Source organism: Varroa destructor, unplaced genomic scaffold (genome assembly GCF_002443255.2).
Source record: "Varroa destructor unplaced genomic scaffold, Vdes_3.0 BEIS01000003.1, whole genome shotgun sequence".
NCBI lineage: Eukaryota > Metazoa > Arthropoda > Arachnida > Mesostigmata > Varroidae > Varroa > Varroa destructor.
The window spans coordinates 51,736,114-51,759,889 of NW_019211456.1; the positions used below are offsets into that span (position 1 = coordinate 51,736,114).

Below are 23,776 nucleotides of genomic sequence, written 5' to 3' on the forward strand. Positions count from 1 at the left end.
TATATATCTGAGCGGCCACTGACGATTAACAGCACTTCTTTAGAAAAATACTATACGAATCAAAAAGAGATGTTCAGATTTACGTAGATACAAATGTTTAATTAAATTTAGATCCGAATCGCGCCTGCCATAATTGTTTCTTTAGAATCCAATTTGAGGTACCTTTATTTTTGAGCCAGCGATCGAGACATATGCAGGTCAATAGAATTTTATTCACAGCACCCATAATTTTATACAAGTTACAAAAATATAATTCTTCAAAGACAATTCACAAAACTTAAAATTTAATTTATTGCAGCCTCACCACAAGAATGCTTAACAAATAAATGTCGCGTCTGGAATCTAAAAGTTAGCTTAAATTGAAGCTTTTCTTTGGTGCCGTGCGGGGTTTTCGTATGACTTGTACTATGGTAAGCTGTTTACAGAGTTCATTCGCATAGTGCTTCCGACCACCGCAACGTGCCCAGTTGGATCCTTGCATAAGACAATTTAGACTCTTGCTCGAAGTCTGTGTTAGAAAGGTGACACGAAGAAATTGTCTGTTCCGTCCGTACTATTTCTGCAGAAATGACGCCTACTGAAAACAAACGGACACTTCGACCCTTAATGCACAGATAGCTATATGTCCTATACGGTAGGAAATATAACTTTAGTGGATAATTCATCATGGAATAAACTTTACAGATTATAAAAACCACATGTCCCTCGTTGCAAACATCTCTACTCGCTCTTCAATGTCATATACAATGTCGATGTCATTTGTGAGCAAAGAATGTACACAGAAAACTACTGCTAAATAGAATAACTTAAAATCTAAGGTACGACCATTGCAAGGCAAAAGTTTCGATAAGATACTAATCTTTAACAGAAAAGTTACAATGTTGATGATGGATACGGCATAATAACACGTAAAAGCACACAACTTCGTGATATATCGATTCTGATAGTTGACCTCGTTTTGAATGATTATTCGTCCTGTATCTTATGAAGTTATGAAGTATCGTACGAGCATATTATTCAGCTAACTTCTGAAGACACCCATTGGACACTGGATTAGTTAGAGTAAAATATATTTAATGTAATTGACCCCTTACAAGACTTGGCCTTAACAAAGAACAGTTACGTCTTAAACGCGAACGTGATGCTAATCTTGTGTATGCAATTGGGAACTATATTAGCCATAAAAAAAGGTTCGCCTTAGCGAATTACTTCTCGCCTCGATGGATGTTTATATCGATGAGGTCTCCACAATATCTACAGGATAGAATCCACAGTGACATTCGCTTGACGTTACCACAGCAGGAAAATGAATATGCCGGAAAGGGATTTTGAAAACCGTAATTAAGCGGCACTTCCTTTTCACTTGAAAGGCTCAGATGCGATCTTGAGGTAGTGGATAAATTGCAATTACACTAATCGTCGGAAGGTCATGTGTTATCACCTACAGGGGTGGGCGCTTCCACCATCACTGCCATTTGTGTTAAGCCTGTTGTTTCGATTAAAGCGTTTCTCAGTTCTAATGAAGTGAGAGCCGCTCAGTAACCCCTGCCTTACGGAGAGAGGATACGCAAGGCCTGATATATCATTGCATTTTGGCACAATAGACTTGGTTTTATTTTCCTCGCCCTATTGCTTACCATACAGTTCTAGGAAGGCAGCACAATTTGTATTCATTTCTGGTTTTTCAGATATACTGTCTCTACTTTTCTTCCTTTTGGGATTTTTACGAGATTATTTTCAGAGCCCTTTATAAAAAAGGTCAAATCGAAATACTGTCCCCCTAGATGCATTAATTTAAATCTAACTTAACTCGAAGACGACGATAAGTTACAGATTTATTAACATATGATTACATAAGATATGCCTCTATGTCTATCATTATCGAACTTGCTTATAAGTTAGTAGAGTCGTGTGAGCAATGCAAAGATCGCAATAGCTTCTCAATCCTTGTCTTGGCTACCATATGCATGATTAGGGTTTTCGTAACTTTGCAGTAGCTACTTCGGGGAAAACTTGTAACGAGCAACAATGATGTACGACCCATAGATGAGGGCAATGTTTTTTATGTGACCCCTGATGACGAAAAGTAGTACTTCGATTTTAGGGTGAGCAAACAGGTGAAACACCAACACATTGGCATATGTTGGAAACCGTTTCAGGAGTCGAGGCTCTTCCTGAAACAGAGTTCTAGTTAAGATTTAAGTGAACAAAACATGTTTGAGCTGTATCTCTATACCATGTCTATGCTAGGCTCTTGTCGGTTTAAAGTGAGGCTTACTTCGTACCAAACATTTAACCTATTTACACGACTCGGCCTATTCTACGTTACTACACAATACTAGCAAACACAGAACCCTGAAGGTAACTTGCATAATAGGTCCTGCTTCGTCATGTTCATAGAACTCTGGAGAAGCTAATTGGTAAGATAATATGGTAAATCTAAATTTCGATAACTCGCGTTATAACCGCCAGCAATAGCTACGCCATAAAACAATGTTCAGCTATCCAAAGCAGTACCAAATAACCCACTTCCTACAGCCTATAATACTCTTCGTCCGAATCTATCGGAAAATCTCACCATTCCGAATATTCAACAACGATCTCTTCCATAAGTCTATTAGATAATCTCTCTTTACCTACGCTTCCATTACAACTGGGAAAGCGTCTAAGTTACGTTAAGTTAAATCGTCCTTATTCTATCTTTAATTCATTTATCTTAACTGATTATTAAGAGCCACTAGATATTAGGCGTTTTACGTGTGCTCGAACGAAGAACGCTTCACATTAACAATTGAATTGATTAAATAGGAATAAAGCTCTATCGCTATGCGCCTGACGTTTGCCGGTCTGCGCGTGTACTTCGTGAAGTTGTTTAAAAACGAAGTCCTCCATAAGCAGATCTCGTGCCACCTTTTACTATTATAGACGTACGATATCACATCATTAGACCCTATTAGAAAACGCATGCTAATCCGTATCTAGAGCTATTAAATGTATTATATTCGACAAATGCTATTAAAACTGCACATTTCCATGACTGAAAATTTAAACACAAACCTGTTAAATACCGCAAGCTCGGTCATGATAACGTTCCATCTAATGTTTAAATTATGTATTGTTGTAAGTCTATATTTTTTATTGTTATTCCATGACAGTTTTTCTCTCTGAGTGAACAAAGTCTTATATGGCTTTTGATAGAGAATCAAATAGCTTTATTCCATTGACCCAGTTAAGGTATTAGTCTTCTCTAGGGAAGTTTTAACTCCTTTCTGAGTATTAAGGCTTATCTCTACTTAATAACTCTCTCTCAAAAAAAATCTCAAACGCTATGGCTGCTACAAATAAGTGGACAGAATACTCTTAAAATGACAATATATACAACAAATAGAATCTGTCAGTGCAAAATGTACGAGACCATGAATTATGCAAAATGGGTTTTCTCCATATTCTCTCAATCGAAACATAATAAGATCCAACATATATATATATATATATATATGATGGATCATAAAATTTTATCATACTGCGCTCCAGTATCTAATACGTAAGTTCAATTTGTTAACCTTCCTTAACTTCAATAATATAACATTAAGGAACATTAAGGAAAAAATTATTGAAACATGTCATACGACAACGCTTTGTGCTATCAAATGCTTAATTTAAAGATTAGAGAAATACTCGCGATGAAATAAATAACCAATATCAGGAGCAACTATACAAATGTTGGCCCTATTAGGAGCGATATAAAAAATTGCTTGTATGGGCATTAAAAGCGAAACGCTATATTATAGAATTAATTTATGGGTGCTTAATATGGAATAGGGAAAACATCGTATCATTGATTTCCACTAGCGCATCCGCATGTGCAATCAATCTTGATCACAATGTCCCTAACTAATAGATCTGTTCTGAGAACGCTGATTACAAACTTGAAAAAAAATCTTCAATGGTCTAGTACAATTCGGAAGCTAACAGACGACATTAGTAATTTACACGATAAAAAAGTCTCTGTTTGACGATTTGCATTGCGTTTTCTCGGTGGCCAACATGTTCTATTTAAAAGGTCGGGTGATATAAATGGTCTGTTTTGTTATGAAAGTGGGTTGGCTGACAAAACCCATGTAAATGTCAGGTCGGCCCGGCAATTTCGATTGTTAGAGGTTACATATAAAATTAAAAAACACACAAAAAACTATATCGTTTCTAGTGGAACCAACAAACGAAGTGTGGCCTTGAGTTGAGAATGATTAATCATTTCGCACTACCGCTTGAGACAAATGATCTCCTAAAACGAGTACTAAGGTCAAGGTCTTCTGTCTACGGTTCAGCGGGCGCTAATTTTGAACCCATGGAATCCGGTAGATTAGAGTTACGGTACAGACATATCTAGCACTCTATTCAAATTCGTTCAATGGGTAATATTACTAAATGGGAAAATTTTAAACACAGCCAGACGAAAACGCGCTTTCCTATCACTCTATTGATTTTAATTAGATGTAGACTGGCGTAGAGTACCAATACCTAATTCTTCTTATGTTTGCTACTTACAGAACAATGGCTTTACGGCACCATCTTTTTGATGAGATCTACAAAGCTCGGTCCGACGATCTTCTGTGCAACCTTAGAAAGACGAGTACCGATCACCCTAGATACCCCGACAAAAAACCAACCACAGATATCAATATGAACGACCGTTCACTCTCGGACTTCTAATCTCCTATTTTGCCGACTAAGCCCAACAAAGCCCAGAACGGATGTCGTGTCTCATACGCCCAGTATAGAGAAAGGCTCTGTTTGCCCTAGTCAACGATCCGGTCCATTTATTTAAATGTCTGAATCTGCCGAAAGCTGGTCGTATATCAACATTAAATTTACACAAACTTCTATCACTTGTCCTCCTGCTGACAACTACTCCCTATAGACCACACCTATCCACTTACCAGAGTTACACTATTGCCAGTCTTGTTCGGGTCAAAACTTGTGCAAATGTACTATTGAAATAAACAAAACATTAATAATAAACGACATGATTCGTGAGTCTATGAACGTGACAATAACATACACGGATTACGTAACCGGTAAAATGATAGGCAGCAAGTATACACGCACACGTGTGTGGGTAAGAAGAGTAGTGCTTATGGACAAGCGGAAGCCTCATTCGCGCTTTGTTGACTGTCGTCGTATCGCGGCAGAACCGTTTGTTCCGGTGTGATTATTGCGAAACGTTGGGTGACGATCCCCTAGCAAACGGCAAGGACAAACGCTTTTGTCAGAAAAAATGGATTTTGAGCTGTCAGCTTGTTGTTGTTGTTTTTTCTATTATGATTGTATTGAACTTACGTGGGAATCGATTTGACTCGAAGCCCAGGTCTATGATGAATGCCCATCTTTAAGAACTGTATACAGATAGTCGTGCAGCAAATTCACTTCTGTCAGGCTATATTCTTCTCAATAACCGTCTTGTAGGAAACCACTTAGTGGTTTACGATGAAATAGAAAACGTCTACATAAATACGAAAGTAAATAAAATATGTTGCGGCATCTAAGTTGAGTGCGCCCGAATCGTGCTTAGTCTTTTACTGCTTGCGTCAATTTGTCGAGCGTGGTTATACTTTTTATTTTTCAGTGGACTTTGTTGATTGCATATTTGAATATGTAATAATTATACTTGTGGCCTCTATGTGTCAAAAAGCCTTCAAGACTATTTCGTCAAATATTTATTAAATATATGGGTTCCAGCGCTAGAAAATCTTTTATCGTTTAGAAAATGTAATGTTTACATTGAAAAACTGAAGTTACTTAATGAATTCTAAGTACCAACGTAGCTTAGTTTGTTTTGCATATGGGCTTTGTTGTCGATTGAACTGATTATAGCGCCATCCTATAGCGGCGAATTTAACCGATTAATCTAGAACCTACATTGAACGCGGGCATTTTGATTATTCAGTTACGGATCGTCTAGCACGATCATCCTAGGCAGATTCGTGACCTAGCCTTTGAAGATGTAATTATTACTCACGTGTACGAGTACCATCGTTTATCAAATTTGTCGATTTTATCTATTCGATACCTCTCCCAAGCCTCCCGTCTTCGAAGTTCGTTTTCTAAAAGTTTCTTAAAACATCGATATTGTTCTTATCTGAAATATCATCTGAATAGTTCATTTTCAATGTGAGATTAGACCTTTCCAAAGGGCACTGCGTTTATGAGGCTTTCAGACAAGGACAAGTGGGAAAGACGCTGCGCAATGACTTACGGAGAAACGAAAATGTCTAAAGCTCGATTTGGTTAATTCTGCTTGTAAGGTTTCGCTTGTTTTTTTTTTCTTTTAACTAAATATCTATCGAATTTGTTGCAGTTCTTCGAAGAAGGAAATTGTAACAAAAACTTTTCGGTTTGTGGTTAAGTCCGGTCCGGTAACCCTCAATAATCATCTTCATGATGGCTATTCTTATATCTATAGTTTTTAAGATGAATATATATTACCGATGCATACAAATGTTAATTGGATACGAATTAATTTAGATAAATAAATTGCACTTAATACATTACAACGCAATACGAGAGTTCTTTGGTTAGGAAAAATAGCTATACGATATAATATGAGTCGCTTGACTGTTCTATGCAATAGTTTACTATATCAGTAGTCATCACTTCGAGCGCTTGAACTGAAAAGCAACTCCGAGCTTGTCTTATCGAACTATGTGAAAGTATCGAGGTTTGTCATTTTAGGAAAGGTTATTAAATATTCAAATATCAACACGATATAGAATATCAGGAACGGTAGGGAGGGCGACACTGTCGTGGAAAATACAGTGTCGTCGAAAAACATGCTTCACAAATCTTCCCAGGTTGAAGCAGATCGTTGTCTCATTAATAAGGGAGCCTCCGCCCAATGACGCAATTTCGTGCCCGTTTGGGTTTATAGATATATATTGGATTTATCGAATTTTTGAGCGTTTACGTCTGTTTCGCAGATCTAGGTTACTGATGCGCCCTATGTAATTTGGAAAATTAATCTACCTGCCCCACATAACTCTCAAATGTTTATAAGCAGCAAGCCTTCTGTAATTTGCTGATTGTAAAACAAATCGTACAGCGTGTTGCCGAGAACTTCTGTTTTTAAAGCAATACATTTTGGGACTGATATCTTTATTTTGTTTCCCTTATATTGAGAAAGTATACAGTTAATAGAAGCTCCATGTACATTTTTAGGTGTTGGCGTATATTTTCTATGTAGGCTAGTTGTTAGGGCCGCACGTCCAGGTCCTCTGCGAAGATGCAGGACAGGTGTTTAAACGTCAACTCTGAGGCACTCCGGATGTCCTGCTGGCTCAGGCAGACATCAATTTTGATGTCGAAGGTTGGGTCCGCAAGCTTCGATCCGCACGAACCGATCAGATAGTGATGACAGACAGTAGTAAATGGTATCAATAATTTTTGGCTAGCGGCAGCTCCAAACAACAGACATGTCTTGCGAGTTTTTGCGTTTTGGATTCGTAAAAAGGTTGTTCAGTCATATCAATGACGATCAAGCTAAATTTGCTCGTATTTATAAGATTCATAATTTCTTAAACGAATGTTGATACACTAATACTAGCTATCTGCACAGTTTGTCTGAAAAATGAGCTAATTATTATTAGCGCTAGCTTCAGCCATTTTTTGTCAATACCCTTCGATTATTACAAGGCACCTTCTAAAGGCACGCAGCCCTATTTAAGCATGATTCAGTTGAAAATCTGTCTTGTTTGGGATATGGATATGGATCAAGAGAGGGTGCTGGACATTCCTATGGACATCTAACCTATTCAAGGCGTTACCAAAAGCTACTGAGTGTCACAAATTCGGCAGAACCGCTTCGTCATTGTTCTAAGAGGTTTTAGGTATTTAGTCTGTTATTAGTTTATAGCTGGCATTGAGGTGCCACCAAAATAGGGAATCGTGTTGCAGATGCATCGTTCCAGATAGACTAATTTTCAAAGTGCTGATAACCTTCGAAATAGCGTTTTTCTAAATTATTTTTGAAACAGCGCGTCATACGTGACAATGCGCTCGGTTAGATAACTGGGTATCTGTACGAGAGTTGGTACCGAGCTTATACAGGCAAGTATTCGAGCTCTTGATTCACATCCTATTCCGGGATGCGCTGATGGGGCAATACGAACACATGCATCAAGAGCTAAATTCATTATTACTGCATGTGTTAATTGCTGCTTTTCGTCTACACTCAAGTTACCAATTTAGGGCCTTAGAAATGCTAAAAAAAAACTTTTTAACTGACAGATAGCCTGTATTGAATTGACAATAACAATTCGATACGGCAAACTCGCAAATCAGGTTCTAGCAGAAAACACCTATTTTTAATGGTGACTTCCGGAAACGATACACAACCTTCAAATATCGAGCTGCGCTTATTATTTTCGAAGTAATCCAGTAAAGACGTGAGACGGCCAATTGTTAAATATTGGTACTTTTGCAATGAGGCATTTGCGACGCTAATTCTGTTCCAAAGGTAGTCGTGGGTATTTCAGCTATCTATGACAAAAATTATAGTATAGAAATAGTTAAGTTGGCAAGTGATTTTTTGCAATCAACAGAAGACGCTTGCTCCGAAATGATGCCGGGGAACATGTGTTCGACGCTTAAAATATCGTCGCTCGATGCTATATATTATAATTTCCTTCTTGATTTTTCCATTCATGACATATATAAGTAAATAAATAGCCCTTACTCTTACCACATTTACTTCTCCTATTAGATTTCTCGTTGGTTTTACATCGAACGCCCGGCTAAGTACAATGCATACACCCTGTGACGGTTGCATCGTGAAATTTATCGTTTGGTTCCAGTTAACGCGCCCTGTGGACAGTAGTTGCAGAATGCCGATGTTGAACTACGCGTCTCTGCTATCTACCAGACTCGGCCTGTCCTTCTTGACTGCCGTCGTCGCTTACCGTTTATTTTGCGTTCAACTTGTTTGTCTTGATTTTCCATTCCATTTCAAATCACTTGGTATGTTCTTATCATATCACTATGAATATTGCAATGTATCTCGTTGGTGAAGGAACATTGACGCTTCAAAAGCGTAGGTTAATTTATATATAAATTCACTTGGGTCAACAGATATCTAGCTGCGTAGAGCCAAAGACATTTGGTTTGACTTTTACAGATTTATTTAGAAATTGTAGAGGCGCGTCGAAAGGATACCAATTTCGACATGGTCTGAGAGCTAATGAATTACGATATAAAGCACTGTTGCCTCATACTTCAACGTTAAACGCTTTCTACCTAAGCCCATTGGAGCCCGCATGTAGTCATTATGAAGTACATTTACCTGTTCAAATTCATGAACATTTAGATAAACAAACCAGGTTCGACTTACTGAACTGTTAGCCATTGAAGAGACAGCAAATCGGTCGCATGAACAAGAGTATCTCCAAAGCATCATCGACGAATTGGCTCCTTCAACATCGGATTTTATCATATATATTAGCATGGTCAAATGTTCGCAAATGCACGTACGATCTATAATCAATTAGAGATAATCCCACTTTGGAGAATAGAAAGACAAAGTTTAACTTGTGTGAAGCATTAGGCAATAGTACAGTTACCCGAGCATCAAAATGTCGTCGTGTTTTCTGTGAACCGTATCGCCCACGTATCACAAATCTTCTGGATGAGTTTTGAAATATGAAAGATAAATTTTGCAAACAAAGTCTTCCGTGCAAAGTCCTATCACTAGCCAAAGGTACTTACAAAAATCATCAAAATCTATCGTGTAGCTTTTGATATTGGGCACAATATATATATATATACAGTTGCCTATAGCGTTACGTAGGTAGCTTTTGTTTTTCGTAAGAACTTCATTAGAATAGTATGTTGCAAGTGTCATCTTCATTGGTCAAGCTTTTTAGCTGAATGGCTATGTGAGCTCAGTGAACCCAAGATAAATGTCGAGCAAGCAGTTGACTAAAGAGAGGTCATCATCTGATGCAATTTGTAGATCTTACTGGGCCTTTTTCCTTTTAGAATGCAGCACCAGTCGATGGTGAGCTCTATCGTAGCAAACCTTTTTGAGTGTATGGGTATGTATAACCCTTGGTTTTTACTAAAGTAAGGAAACTTTCCCTGACGCGGAGAATATTCAATCTGCTCGAAACCATGTTCCCAGGCCGACTTATCTCGATGCGCGGTGGCAATATCGAGTGACCGACCCGTTCCTGCAGTTTGTTCCTGTCGGGCCATGCGAACGACAGAGTCTATAAAACAACGCCAAAAACAATTGACATCGTGAAACACTATATATCTTTCAAATTGAATGGTGAAATTAACGCTGAATTATGCGCGGCCATGGCGTAAAATGACAAGAAACGGGTCGAGGTATGCAAGTGATGCCATGTTTTATGTGTAGTGTAAGTAGCCCCTGGGCTGAGCTAACATAGGAGTAAAATGACCCACTTGTTTTTGTTTCCCACTCAGTATTTAACTCTTCCAAACATTTTCACTGAATATTATTCATTGTTGTTCTTATATAGAGTCCGTAATACTGTTTCTCAAACGGTTTGTTTCTTCTGGTTTTCATATGACTTGACGCGGAGTGACAAATGAAAAGTTACTTGGGTTAGTGAAGTTCCTACGACGCTCAATTTTTCAAATAAGACAAGGCTTGTTTTGCTAACATTATTGCAAAAGCCAATATACTGTATATTCATAATAATGTTACACATACCCAAATACAAATTTTCATATATTTTATGCATCGTAATAACCTTCACACTCCTAGCATATAAATTTTCTAGCCAGCTATGACGACAAGGTTCTGGTGGTTTATTTGTTTTTTTACGGTACAACGCCTGCCGCCTGCCTATCGGCGTGCCTGCGAAACCGGTACATAAACTATTAACTGAAGTAGGTTTAGTGGACAACGAAATGATTTTCAGACAATCTCAGTTGAGTTCGAGTATCTTCTGTGCGTCTCTTTTCTTTTTTAGCGAACTTGAAGCTGACAGAAATGTCATACCGATGTCAGTGGCAATTCTATTTGTCCCCCAGTTTTGTCAAGCGACTTGAACAGCAAGGCCATTTCGAGAGAAGCCAAGAAAATTTTAGAGACAAATTCAAAACAGAAAAAAGTACGGATCGCTCTAAAATATATTTTATATTTTATGTCAGCCACTTTGCTCAGCCTACCTTTAAGATATGGCGTAGTTATTTTCGAAACGATGACAACAAACGTGCTGTGTCTTCCGGTGCATAACCTAGAACGAAGCATTCGGTATCAATTTCCGTTTCGTTTACATAACTACGCTACTACTTTGTACAAGTGAATAAGAATGATACGCATCACGATCTGTGATCAGTTGCGTAAAAGCACCGTAAATGTGTCCACGTTATGGAAACTAACGTAAGTAACTATCGAACTGATTCCTCGAACTTGTATGTTTCAACGAGAACTGCTGTCCGTTAGACACATTTCCACATATCGGTCTGAGCCATTGGTCTATCGAAATGTTTATTGTTATTTATAATCGGAGCACCTTTCAAAAAGGATGCAGCTGGTAAAAGGGATGTTGATGATTATCGCTGGATTGGATATGCGCTCCGAAGGCGTCCTTACGATATGCGATAACTCTTTTCATCGATTTGTCTTCCACATTGATTTGACGATTCCGTAAATCGTTCATGGACGTAGTGTCTGTAAACAAGCTGCAGGCTCCCACTGATCTGTAGTGCTCAAGTTACGTTTGTCCAAGCAGTTCGCCCTGCGTTGCCGTAACGTACATACAGCTCTCTCTGTTCGAGCGAGCCCGCGGTGCGCCTAGTTCAAAAAGACGGCAGTTCACAGCTAAAAATTTACTGAACAACTGAATTGGCTCAACTGCTAGAATCGATAATTAAATATGGCAAAATCCAATGCCCCATTTGTGCAATGTGACATTTACTGCGGCACTTGCCTACGGGCCAATTTTCTTGGTGTACACATACTCTTATTTCAATGGCGTTATATACTTATGGACCTCTGACGTACACATAGATGCTTAACTGTTGATTCGATCTCGTGTACAATCTTCAGGAGAAATATCTGCAATGATTATATGCTGCAGTCTGCATTTTTTTAAGCTTACGGCCTTGTTTCGGTTGCGTTATTTACTAGACGTGCAGCCTCCAATAAATTTATAATTACAAAAGAAGAACAAAGTAGTTTAGGTCAGTGGCATTTCGTCCGCAGGCCATAGTTACGTGGAATAATTCGTCTGTGTGTTATATCTGTTTGTGCTCGTGTATAGTCGTGGTAAACAATGTTACCATACGGTAAAATAGCTTGTCCTAAAATAGTAAGCGATACAAAGTAGTTTGAAATTCTAAGCAAAAAATTAAATAAAGCCGATTCAAGAAGTCAACATAATTCTACCTGAAGATCGTGTTTTTTTAACTTAAATGATAATTTTAGTTATTGTGAATAAAACTTAGTTTTTGGCTAATTTGTGTGTAATAGCTATTGCAGATTCTAACAATCTTTATCACTGTTTTTCTCCTTTGCGTCTAATGCCATATTTGCAAGCGGCTAACCGGAATCGCTGGTGCGTTCTTGTTCACGTTACTCTCGGAACTGCAATTATTCCTGCCATTGTAAGAAATTAATTTTAGTATGGGTGAGACCCTAAGACTGTGATATTCTAACAAACATGTTAACAACCATTAACATTTTTTTAATATTTTGTATTCTCTTCCTCCATATATTTAATGTATGTGGTCTATTCACTTGCATCATAATTACGAACAGGCTTTTACCTAGTAATGCAATCGCGCAATGAAAGGCAATCAAAGTCTTCGATGGGCATGCTTCTCGTAGATTGTGCAAGCATCATGTAGCATCTTGAGAAACTCCATCTTCTATAAAATGCTGTTTCGTTATGTTTTCCCGCCAGACAGAATATCTACTTGCAACAGGTAGTAAGCCTTCTGTTATGCCCATGATCGACATCCCTCTACTACCTGAAACAAAACTAGTGGATAGGAAGTATTCGACAAGAATGCTATCGGCGGGTATATATTGAAGTTTCTTGATGACGTTCGATCTGCATTAAAGAATCAAGTAGTAATCATGCTCTTAGATAGAAATGTAGTTAGCAAATTGCTTTAAGTCTTTATGATAAGTAACTGATCAGCGCAAGTGGGAAGCATATTTGTCGTGCATCCGGAACTACCTGAGCTCAACAAGAGCTGATCGCTTAAACTACTACTAAAGACGAACAAGTATACCTTAAAGATAGAATTTTAATTTCGGTCCTAAAAGAAGCACAGGTATATTTCTGCTGCTACGAATGTTATCGAATTATTATCGATATTTGACTTCTGACGAAAAAATCTAAAATTTGCTTGTCCGGAATCAATGATTTCATTATCATCCATTAATTTTTACTAGACCTTTATCAACACTGCTGCCAAGCTTAATTTTTTTCCGGGACGATACATTCTCTCGCCTGGCCTACTTCCATTTGGCGGTAAAGGCTGAACCATGCCTATGGCTACAGGTGGTTTTTTTTTTGTTAAATAAAGTTCCACACCTTTCGCACCTGAAATACACCACACGTATTTTCAACCGACCTTGAATCGGTTTACAGAGAACCTAACGTTTACTGAGTTTCCGCAGTTCCAGTATTTGGGTTATATATATATATTCTGTGGTACGTGCTAGGCGAAATGCCAGTTTTGGCCGATAGAAATCCTTTAAACTCGAAGCTCTTTTTCGTAAAAGGCCTTTTCGATTGCGGCAATACGTTTGTGTCCTTCGGGATCTGACATTTAGTTACTTCCTCACTGGACATTTGCTCATTTCAGTCTACGTTCCTGAAGCGTTTTCTCCATTTAAATACTGTCCCTAATGTCTTCATTGATTTTCGATGGTGCCTCGTGATCTTCGAAGAACAAAAACTTGATCGTTAAACGTTGATCTCCGAGACTAAAAGATGTTTTCGTTCTCAACGCGTGGAGTGTTTAGAATCTAAGTTTCTTTTGCTAGTAGCGTATGATGCATAAGTTATTAAATTTAACAGTTGGCAAAATTCGCTCACAAAGGTTTAATAGTATGGCGTTGCGTATTGGTTTCATTTTGAAGACTGCGTTGTTTCTTGTATAAAAAAAAAATACACGGTAACATTTGAGTAGCACTTAGAAATACCTAACGAGTCGCTGATCAATTAAAACACTTCAGCGGCTTATCAGAACAAAATACAAAACTTCTACAAGCGCAGTTATTTAACCTTTAGGTGTTGCGCAATGTATGATATTTTCTTAATTAAACGAGTGTACGTCAACATAAATAATTTTAGTAACTATTTTTTCTGTATGGCAAACTCCATCTTATAACATCATTCTCCTAACAAGGCTCGCGCTTAAACTCGCTAAAGAATAGAAACTATTGGAACTAAATGCAAAATATATACATATATTAAGGAGAGTAAAAATAATCGATATTTTTCGATAGAAACTTTTTTTTTATCTAGACTCATCAGTAGCTACTTATTGTTCTCGCAAAAATTAAAGATAGCACTGAAGTAAGTTCTGTCGCCAACCGAAGTGCTAGGCGAGCATTAGTAAAAACATTGTTGACTCCATTTGAAAAAAGATCTTGTCGAAGATGAAAATCCGCTGTTGATAGAGACGACTCTCGTGTGTTTAGCTCCTATTGACGAATAACCGCTCACAAATAGTAGTATTATTTAATGAACTTGGCCGCACTAAGTAGACCGAATACGCCCACGGCTATTCGAGTAAGACAAATTTCCGATGGGGCAACGGACCATTTGCATTGTTGACACAGCGCCTAGCCTTCCGAAATTTGAACGAATCAGTCTACAATTGAAAATATGGCTAGCCGATTTCACCTCAAAGATCATTAAACGTGCAGAAAACATCCCACCATGAATCCCAGGACTGACCAAATATGTTCATGTATCCTGAAAGGGAGCTTCGAAGAGGTCAAGGAACTCATTGAGCAGCATAACATGAACCTGAAGAGACTGTCTAAGCGCGTTCAGTATATTACCAACCTAATAGCGCTTAACATTTCTCGACAGAATCTGGGCGCTCATACACTATACAGATGTAGAAGACCAACATCAATGATTGTACAGTGAGAAAAGCAGTAACATCGCAGAAAGAAGCCTTGCCGATCTTTCTGGCACTAAATCACGAACACTGATGTTCTGCAAAACTATTTAATACGAAGTTAATTAACAGGGTCAAAGAACTCTTGGACCACGCAAGAAAGGTGGAGTTGGCTGGGCACATGTGTAGCCTAAATATTAGAACTGATGAAAGCGGAATTTCTCGGCTGGAAGCGTATGAAATCCTTGACAATATGTAAAAGAACTAGACACCAGTACTTTCATACCTTAAGTTAGTATTATTTATTTCCTCCGTCAGAGGAACAGTGTCAAACGGTCATTCGCCATTTATATAACCTAACTAGCTAAACCTGGATGCCTAACCGGGTCTATATTTTCATCCAATTGCTCATAATTCTGACACTTGATGCCATGCGAGGCCTGCTTCGTAGTCTAAAACTACTCATCCAATTAAAGCTGCGTATATCCGCCCAAAATTTGTGTACGCATCTGCGTCTGTTTATACAGATTTCGAAATAGCAGTCCTTGCCTTTTTAATCCCTCAACCATCCAATGTTGTCTAAGGTACAACGTGTGTTAAAAATTACACGTCTAAATTCGGTCTGCTCCGCTCATTCCTAGGGCTAACCCGGAGTCACTACGTAACGTTATGCATTTCTAAGTAGTGCTTACAGCAATATTTTGAGCTGAATAATTATCGCAGCGTCCGATGATGCTTTGATGTCTAAAATAAGGTAATTCAAGTTCTGCACCTGAATTGATCTTCCAGTTGCACTCTAATTATTAAATAGGTTCTTAAGGGTACGTGCATGAGTACTCACTGCACATATGAAATTACCGAACGCTAGGTATTACCTAATACAATAAAATAATTCAATTTAGCAACCTAATTAATTTTATTTCAATGATAAACTATTACCAGACAGTATCAAGACGTCTGTGGTATCAAAAAGGCATCGCTATATTGCAGCTACATCTGTGATAAATGATACCATCATCGTGTAACTGTCTATTATATCAAGGTGAAAACTTTGTTTTACTTCAACAATCGAACCTCACATCCGTGTAGTCTATGAGATATATGTGTTTGCGGTCTCTAATTTTACCTGCGTCTTAGACACACTGCTTGCCACCTCCTTTTCTAGTGTTCATCGCAACTAAAAGGTGACTATTAGCATGCTATTATTCTCCTATATATAAACATGAAAAGATGTAACGAAGGAGTACCTATTTGACTCTTTCAATTCTGCAAATATACATCGGGCCGAAATTACTTGTTAAGTTAGGCATGACAAGCTGGCCATAACGACATTTGTCATACAGGTGAAACAAGCCTTGTTCTACGAAGGGCGAAAAAGTCTCGCTAAGATTTGTAATGACAAATTTCATCTGTTTGAAGCTCTGCAGCGTCATATACACAACTGAATCATTCTGAACCGGTGACAACGAGCACGTACTATATACAGTTGCACCACCTGGCCGTAGTCGACGAAGTGCATGCCTGAAACATACGTAAATAATCTTCACCACAAGTATTACAATAACAGCTGACTTTATCTTAGGCAGCATGACAACCGAATTGGGCCGCTTATTGTGAAACGCGAAAAAATTCATTAAAATGTTTTATAACGATACTGCATTTTGCGTGTACGACATTTCTCCTCGACACGTACTTGTATGTGTTCACATCTGAGACCGTTAACCAATCTGGTTACTTAGATTTTTAGCAAGCAAGCAGCAATGAACAATTGAAAATCGGGAAATTCCAGCGACTCACGACCACGACTCTCACTTTGAAACTTCATCGGCTGAGACAGCTTGCCGTGTAAACCTTATACAAAGTGAAGAGTCTCAACTACTAGAAGCGCCATAGGCTCTTAGGTTAAAAAAAATTTCAACTCACTCCAGAGATCTATGTATGGCCCCACGCTTAGATGAATAACGGCACGTTCAGAAAGTCGATGCATCCCGAAGTTCATTTTAATTGATACCATACTTGTTCTTCTCGAACAAGTTAGTAAAATGAAAAAATTCGACAAATAGGTGCGGCATGATTTGAGCGGGGATCGGAAAAAAGGAACACTTGCTTTTTTCCTCTTATGTTTTAAAAACAGATTTATTCTTGCATTCTATAGCAACTGAAGATGAAGAACGGATTTTCCACAATAATCGTAGACGGTTATCTCAGAAACTGAATGAAACTCAACCGGCGAAACATTACACTAAAGAAAATGTATAGCTGCAATAGCTTATGATGTTTATTTGGTAGTCTAATGTAAGTGTTAGCCACTACAACTTTATGAGTATTGGTATGTTGATTACGACTCAACAACTGAAAAAAACTATGCATGAAACAACCAAGATTATTGAGCAATGCTGAACCACGCCTATTTCACAACAATGTTCGATTTCTCACCGCAAGAACCATGGTGGCTAACTTGTAGGAATTACAGATAGAGGCTTTCCGTTTCCCACATCCTTACCGGTCCTTGCTGTAACAAATTCCAACTTTTCTTCAAAATCACAACAACTTGTTAATAGGTCAGTTATTGAAATCTCAACGGGACGTCGAAATTAGTTTTCGGGATTTGATCCATTTTCGTACCTCAGGCTTCTGCAGCAGCAGAATAAAGAGGTGACTACCCAAGGTAATTTACAACGGAATCACTATATTTGTGAAAAACTCTAAAAAAACTAGAGTTCATTATTTCGCGTTTCATACTGAAGGGCCATATATATATATATATATAATATCTTGTTCTCTTTAAGTATGAACTTTACGAACGATTTTTTGAGAATTGCATTATTCGTGAATATTAATTAATAGTGAAACTGGCGGTATGCGGACTCACGTTAAAATAGCTTTCTGGGTTTCCGGCAGGGAAAGCCGCTCCTTGACACGGATTTGATGAAAGATGTTGTTCTCTTCACTCTCTAGCGAAGATCTATCATTTGAGCATGGAACGTCGACTAGAATCTAAACCAAAACAAAATAAACTGCATTTTGATTTTTTTTACCCAGGCTGATTATTGCTTGATTTTAGCGTCAATGGTGTTTTAATCAATCGCACTAAAAAAGCCCTAAAATAGACCATTTTTTGTTCATCAATTTAAGTAAGTTGCATAAGCATATACGTGTGTCGAATGGAACTGCCCACTCTTGGCTGGAACTAATTATTATTTGTGACCTTCCTCAAACTACAGTCCAAGAAAGAACAGCCAATACCTTAGTTATTTCAAAGAAAGATTAAAGTTCTTTATATGAATGCATCTATGTTGACATCAGCATCGTACACATTTATTAAAGTGTTTTTAGGCTCTGAGCCTAGAAAACACTTGCTCCCTAGTGGCTATCAAGATCATATTTGGTCAATAATCTTTTTCGAACTTAATAGAAGTTATTATAGGGTTATTATATTATAGGGTTTAAAATATGTTATTTTCTAAAACCAGAGCTTACTAAAACTGTCTTGCGAACCCAATGAACCTGATGAACTCTTTAAATCACCGAATGAAATAGAGCTGGGAACTTTAGCTGTCACTGGTTTTTGCATGTTAATTAGGTTTTCAATATAAGCGTATGGAGAAGTACGTCGAAGCAAATTACATATTACTACATTTTATATCGATGAGACGTATATTCATAGTTGGACTTTTGTAGTACAGGTCTATTGCTGGGTGTTAGAATTATATCTTCAGCGCCATTGAAAAAACGCATAGAGACAAAGTCGATCGTTATTACACCCCGTAGGTCCATCAGTTTTTTTTTGCAAAAATGTCACCTGTATCTTACATATCACCGGTCACAGTAACAACACACCAAATTTTTGTCTACGTTCGCTTCGATCACAAACAACTTAAACTCGAAACTGCTGAAACTCCACCAGTTCGTAACTTCAGACGCATGCCAGATTCGCTTAAGAAGTAGTCACCATTTCCATATAGATGATATAATCTAGCTCGTACTCATACAACTTCCTTAGAATTCGAAAAAAAAAAAAAAACTTGAATTTGGCTAAATTTAAAAATCTAAATTCAATCTTTTTTTTACCTTATTGTAGGTCGAATTATCAGAAATTAGGGTCATATTAGCTAGCTTGATTGTGATCTTCGCACGTTCTTCGGGTGGAAGATAGCTGCCTAGTATTCCTTTCAGTCTTTGCACGCGACTCGCGGATATGTCAGAACAAAAGTGCACTCCTGTAAAACGCGCTGACTTTTCTTAGTACGCAATCATACTAAATGACATGTACATCACCGACATCTAAGAACGCAATTATCTTTCCAAAATTTTCTAATCAGTGATTTAGAATCATGATGCTCATATGGCATTAGACTTGTACAACGAATGAATCGTTCTGTCAGTGAACCAGCTCTCTCCACCTAATTAATTAGTCTAAAATGGCGCTACATTTTCCCATTATTAATTCTACCGATTCAATAATATATGCAATAACCTTCCTCCTAATAGTAATCACCTATTGTTAGATTTTACCTTTAGGCATTTTACCATTACATCTCTTTACAACGCTATATGATATTTGCTTAGGGAGTCCGATCAAAACCAACGTAGGAAGACACCAGCTAGGCATTAAATTATTAATTATATTGTTCAGACATGCTTTGGGTCCAAAAAAACAACGTGCGTATTCTAAAATAATTGTAGTCTCTTGACATAGTTATCGTTGCGCTCAGAGCATGTAGGGAATAAATGTGGAAGCTGATCTCTAAAGAGTTGTTGATAGTCTAAAATGGCGCAGGCGAAATCTAATCTTGCTAACGGTGAACTATCGGTGGTATAAATAGCATTTCGCTTAACAATCTTCGATACGCTAGAGTTTGAAAGCTCCTCCATAAAATAACTTGTGATGAAAATAGACAGACTTAGAGATCTGTTAGCTACTCACGTGTTTTTTGCGTAAAAGCTACGGCCAGAGTCTTCCCTCCAGGCGCCGCGCAAAAATCAGCAAAGTCATCTCCAGGCTCAAGGCCAAGAGCTACTACAGGTAAGAGCGAAGCAGCGTCCATCAGATAATACTCTGAAAAGTCATTAAAAAATAAAGCGAGGTTGCATATATGCGTATTTAATTCGACGTGTGCTGACACTGAAGTTCCTATATCCTGTAAACTAGGTTGTAAATGAGTATAATTTACTAACTAACCAAAAAGTCCATTAGTTGTTTTTTTAGGACTTGGGAAATCGCTGATGACACCTCGAGGAAATGTGTACACGTGTAGAGGCAGAGCTGGCAGCGGCTTGTGGGTTTTCATGGCCAATTCGCTATCACCTTCCGGTTGTAAAAAATTAAAGTACTGTCCCTCGTCGATTATTTCTTCCTGGAATACTGATGTTTACTAGCACAGGTTTTTCAAACTCAATAGATAGACTCTGAATACTATCGACATTGGACTAGAAAACAACAGCGTGTGCAGACCACATGCTTTTATCACATCCAGCTTGGACTCACCTGGGCAACAATTTCCGTAGCAGGAACAAAACTCAACAACGGTTCTGTATTTCCTTTCTACAAGACACCAACAGTAATTAGTTACTCTAAAAAATAGTGAACAAATTTACATTATCTATATGTTACTATGGCTTGTCACATAACATCTTACATAGCTATAATACTTGTATGATAAACAAGACGTCTCGCTCTACGGACATAAGCGAAAATTCGTAAATAAGTAGCGTGAATAACTAACTTGCTTCTATAGCACATTATAAATTAGATTATCTGAGCAATATTTTAAAATACATAAAAAGATACATTTCAAAGTTAGTAAACATACATATTTTGTGTATTAATCACACCGTTTATCTTCGAAGGCAAAGCTTCCGATCATTCGTATTCATACCAATCCACATGTTACTGAAGATTGGCTGATTGATTATACTTGAACTAGAGTCCAAATGCTTATTATTATTTAGTTGAGATTAAACTTATTTCATCCACAAAAAAAGAAACTAGCTACTTGAGTGCGATGTGTCGCTAGAGCAATTTTTAGTAGTCGCCTTGAAGATTAAGAGCAAGCATTCCTGAAGGTATTGTTTGGATTTTGGTGTATTTGCGATTAATATTTAGTTCACTAAGGTTCTATGAGCAACGGAGATGTGATTCGTATAAGTCTTGCAGTTCTAACTTTAGTTATAAAAGTATCCATTTTACTCAAATTAATTGATACTGACCATATAATTGATGTGAAAGGTTCTCGTAATTATTTTACTTCTTTGGTGCTGTTACCTATTTTAAAACTGCCTTGTACTATTAATACAGTGTACACCCCAATGGTAAAGGGCTAGACGAGGTGACATTGGACTGATAGAGGATGGCATAGAGAGGAACGGGAAATGACAGCTGGCTACAGGGTAATGGGGTACTCAGAGAATTGGCTATCCAAATTTGAGACACGGATCGGTCGGCTGCTAGGACGCCTCATTGTAAAACTGAATTAGACCTATAATATTTTAGCGTCGAACTCTAACATATCAATGAAGATTACTGTTGCGGCACGAATCTCTCGACCGCACGCAATGTTGGTTCGCTCTCCAACTTGACACCTTAGCGAAAAGTGTAATACACATGCTGAACTCTACCCGAATAAACCTAGAAGAATCATCAAAAACTGCATCTTCCTCATTCGGCATAATGTCAGGCATGGGTAATGGCAAATCCGTCATTTGTACTTCCGGTGAAGCATCCCAGGTATCAACATTAGTAGGTCGTCTGAAATGACACGCATAACGGTATTATTAATAAACGAATGTGCAGGACGACGTATTCAGGAGAACAGAGCTGAAAGTATTACGTACGGGACATACAATGTGGAGTGGTCTGGGCTAGAGATCGAGCGTAGTCATTTTTCACATCGTATTTAAGCTCATCTACCGAAAGCAACACTCAAGTATCGGTCCGAACGTAAATCACGAAATGTTTTGCTTGGGTAAAAAACGATACAATATTGTAATGTTGCGTGAGCAGTATAAGTAGTACTATTATTTTAACTCAAAAAGGTGCAGCTGAAATTTTATTTATTCAGCCAGGTATTCTCCATTTAGGTGTCCTGTCGATAGTTCCATAAAACCGAGGACCCTTTTCAAAAGATGGGCCATCAATTATAGCATGGACAATACAAATACAAAACGATAGCACCTTCAACATTAGGTGTAATGCTCTTATCTCTCATATATATTCATAATCTATATGGCTATTTTTTGAAGCGACATAAAATACTGCAGTGAAAAGTGGAGCAATGGCTAGCAAATTCGAAGATCCCTACAAAGGCAGCTGTAGGATAGCTCACAGTTTAGATATCCATAGTGTGCCTTAAATGAAAAAAAAAGCGTGTTACGAAAAATCTTGAAAGCTATTCAAGTTCCAGTTTAAGCTCAGCTTCGGTATTAATTTGAATTGAAGCCCTCTATCAGTAACATACAACGATAGTTGCGGTATCGCATTCTACGGGCACCGATAAATACAGCTAGCACGAAAATATTGATTGTAATTTCCCCCACAGAGTTTGCCATAGGGAGGGCTACATACTTGTGTAGTTATCACGAACAAATAAGCGAAACGTACCCAACTATCTCACGACATCCGATAGAGCGTAATCTTTCTATGAGCTCCTCTGTAACGGCGAAAGGATTTACAACGGCACAATATTTCTTCTTGCTCAGTAACGCAATCCGCATCGATCTCCAGGCATCTAGACCGAACACCTTTGAATAGAACGCGTCGAAGTGATCCATTGCGAATTGCGAGGGCTGTTTTTTAGGTGCAAGTTTTGACTGAAAAGTGCACAAGGCTGTATCAGAAAATGCGTTTATTGGATTCACCGAGTACTTTCCAGCATCATATGGGAGGTATGGCCGAACGCTTTAATAATGCTTAACAAGAAGATCGGATAGAACAAACCATACAAACAACGGTTAACAAATGTATTAATTATGCAGGCCTTTTTTCCAGGTTTCATATGGCGAGACTACCTACTGGTCAATATACATGTCGAATTATTTAAACCTATCTGTTATTAGACAATGTGAATATGAGCACTTATAATTCGTGCTATAGACTTCTGATCAGTTTAAAAGTAGGCTCCTCTTAAAAAATCCATAACTGGAAAATGAATTAAATTTTATTTCAGAGGAATCAAGCACATATTATCATCTACATAAAGATTAGTCTCTAGCAAAATGAATCGAGCTATCGAAAGGATAGAAATCATAAAGAAAAATAGCAAACGACGCCAAAAGTTTTCCAACTATTAATCTTCACGTAACTACGGTACTTAAGTGATGTGCTCATGATCTTTCTATAATTTTTTTTTGCAGCATAGTTCACGTTGAAGATCATTTTCATGACGTTAATGAGACTAATAGAAGAGGGTGTACTTACTTTACGCATTTGGGGCATCTGTGTACATTTTCGAAGTCTATTGACGCTTGTTAATCGAGAACTAAATACAACCGACATCCTGCACGCAGTTCGTATCAATAATAAAATGTACAGCAATGCTTTGCAGTGCCTTTTTTATGCAAAATAACTAAATAAAAAGTACAGGTAGCAAACTGTGCACAGGGAATGGCAGGCACGGAGAAAGTTTCGCGCATCTGGCGTCATGCAAACACAACGATGATGGGTTCG

At 37.9% G+C, this 23,776-nt stretch overlaps 1 protein-coding gene and 1 long non-coding RNA gene across 6 annotated transcripts; both read right to left on the reverse strand.

The window, feature by feature from the left end:
* Positions 1-21: 21 nt before the first annotated feature.
* Positions 22-12,774, reverse strand: LOC147757111 (uncharacterized). The gene is made up of 6 exons (XR_015324590.1): positions 11,191-12,774; positions 10,070-10,259; positions 6,020-6,139; positions 5,110-5,240; positions 4,549-4,645; positions 22-577 (listed from the first exon to the last, which is right to left on the reverse strand). It is a non-coding gene; the product is annotated as an uncharacterized LOC147757111 (long non-coding RNA).
* A 3,229-nt stretch (positions 12,775-16,003) lies between these two features.
* On the reverse strand, positions 16,004-23,761 carry l(2)10685 (5-methylcytosine rRNA methyltransferase l(2)10685). Of its 5 annotated transcripts, XM_086984747.1 has the most exons (10): positions 23,528-23,761; positions 22,712-22,920; positions 21,730-21,859; positions 20,600-20,656; positions 20,294-20,468; positions 20,039-20,170; positions 19,183-19,331; positions 17,984-18,108; positions 17,548-17,639; positions 16,493-16,632 (listed from the first exon to the last, which is right to left on the reverse strand). In XM_086984747.1, exons 1-9 carry the CDS (start codon positions 23,603-23,605, stop codon positions 17,579-17,581), a joined length of 1,116 nt encoding a protein of 371 aa, XP_086840873.1. In that variant the 5' UTR covers positions 23,606-23,761; the 3' UTR covers positions 16,493-16,632; positions 17,548-17,578. The 5 variants fall into 5 exon arrangements, 3 of the variants coding, with proteins under 3 accessions (XP_022654138.1, XP_022654139.1, XP_086840873.1); XM_022798403.2 differs by lacking the exon at positions 17,548-17,639 and having other exon boundaries at positions 16,004-16,632; XM_022798404.2 differs by lacking the exon at positions 17,548-17,639 and having other exon boundaries at positions 16,004-16,632; positions 22,712-22,937; positions 23,528-23,747.
* Between the last annotated feature and the right edge of the window lie 15 nt (positions 23,762-23,776).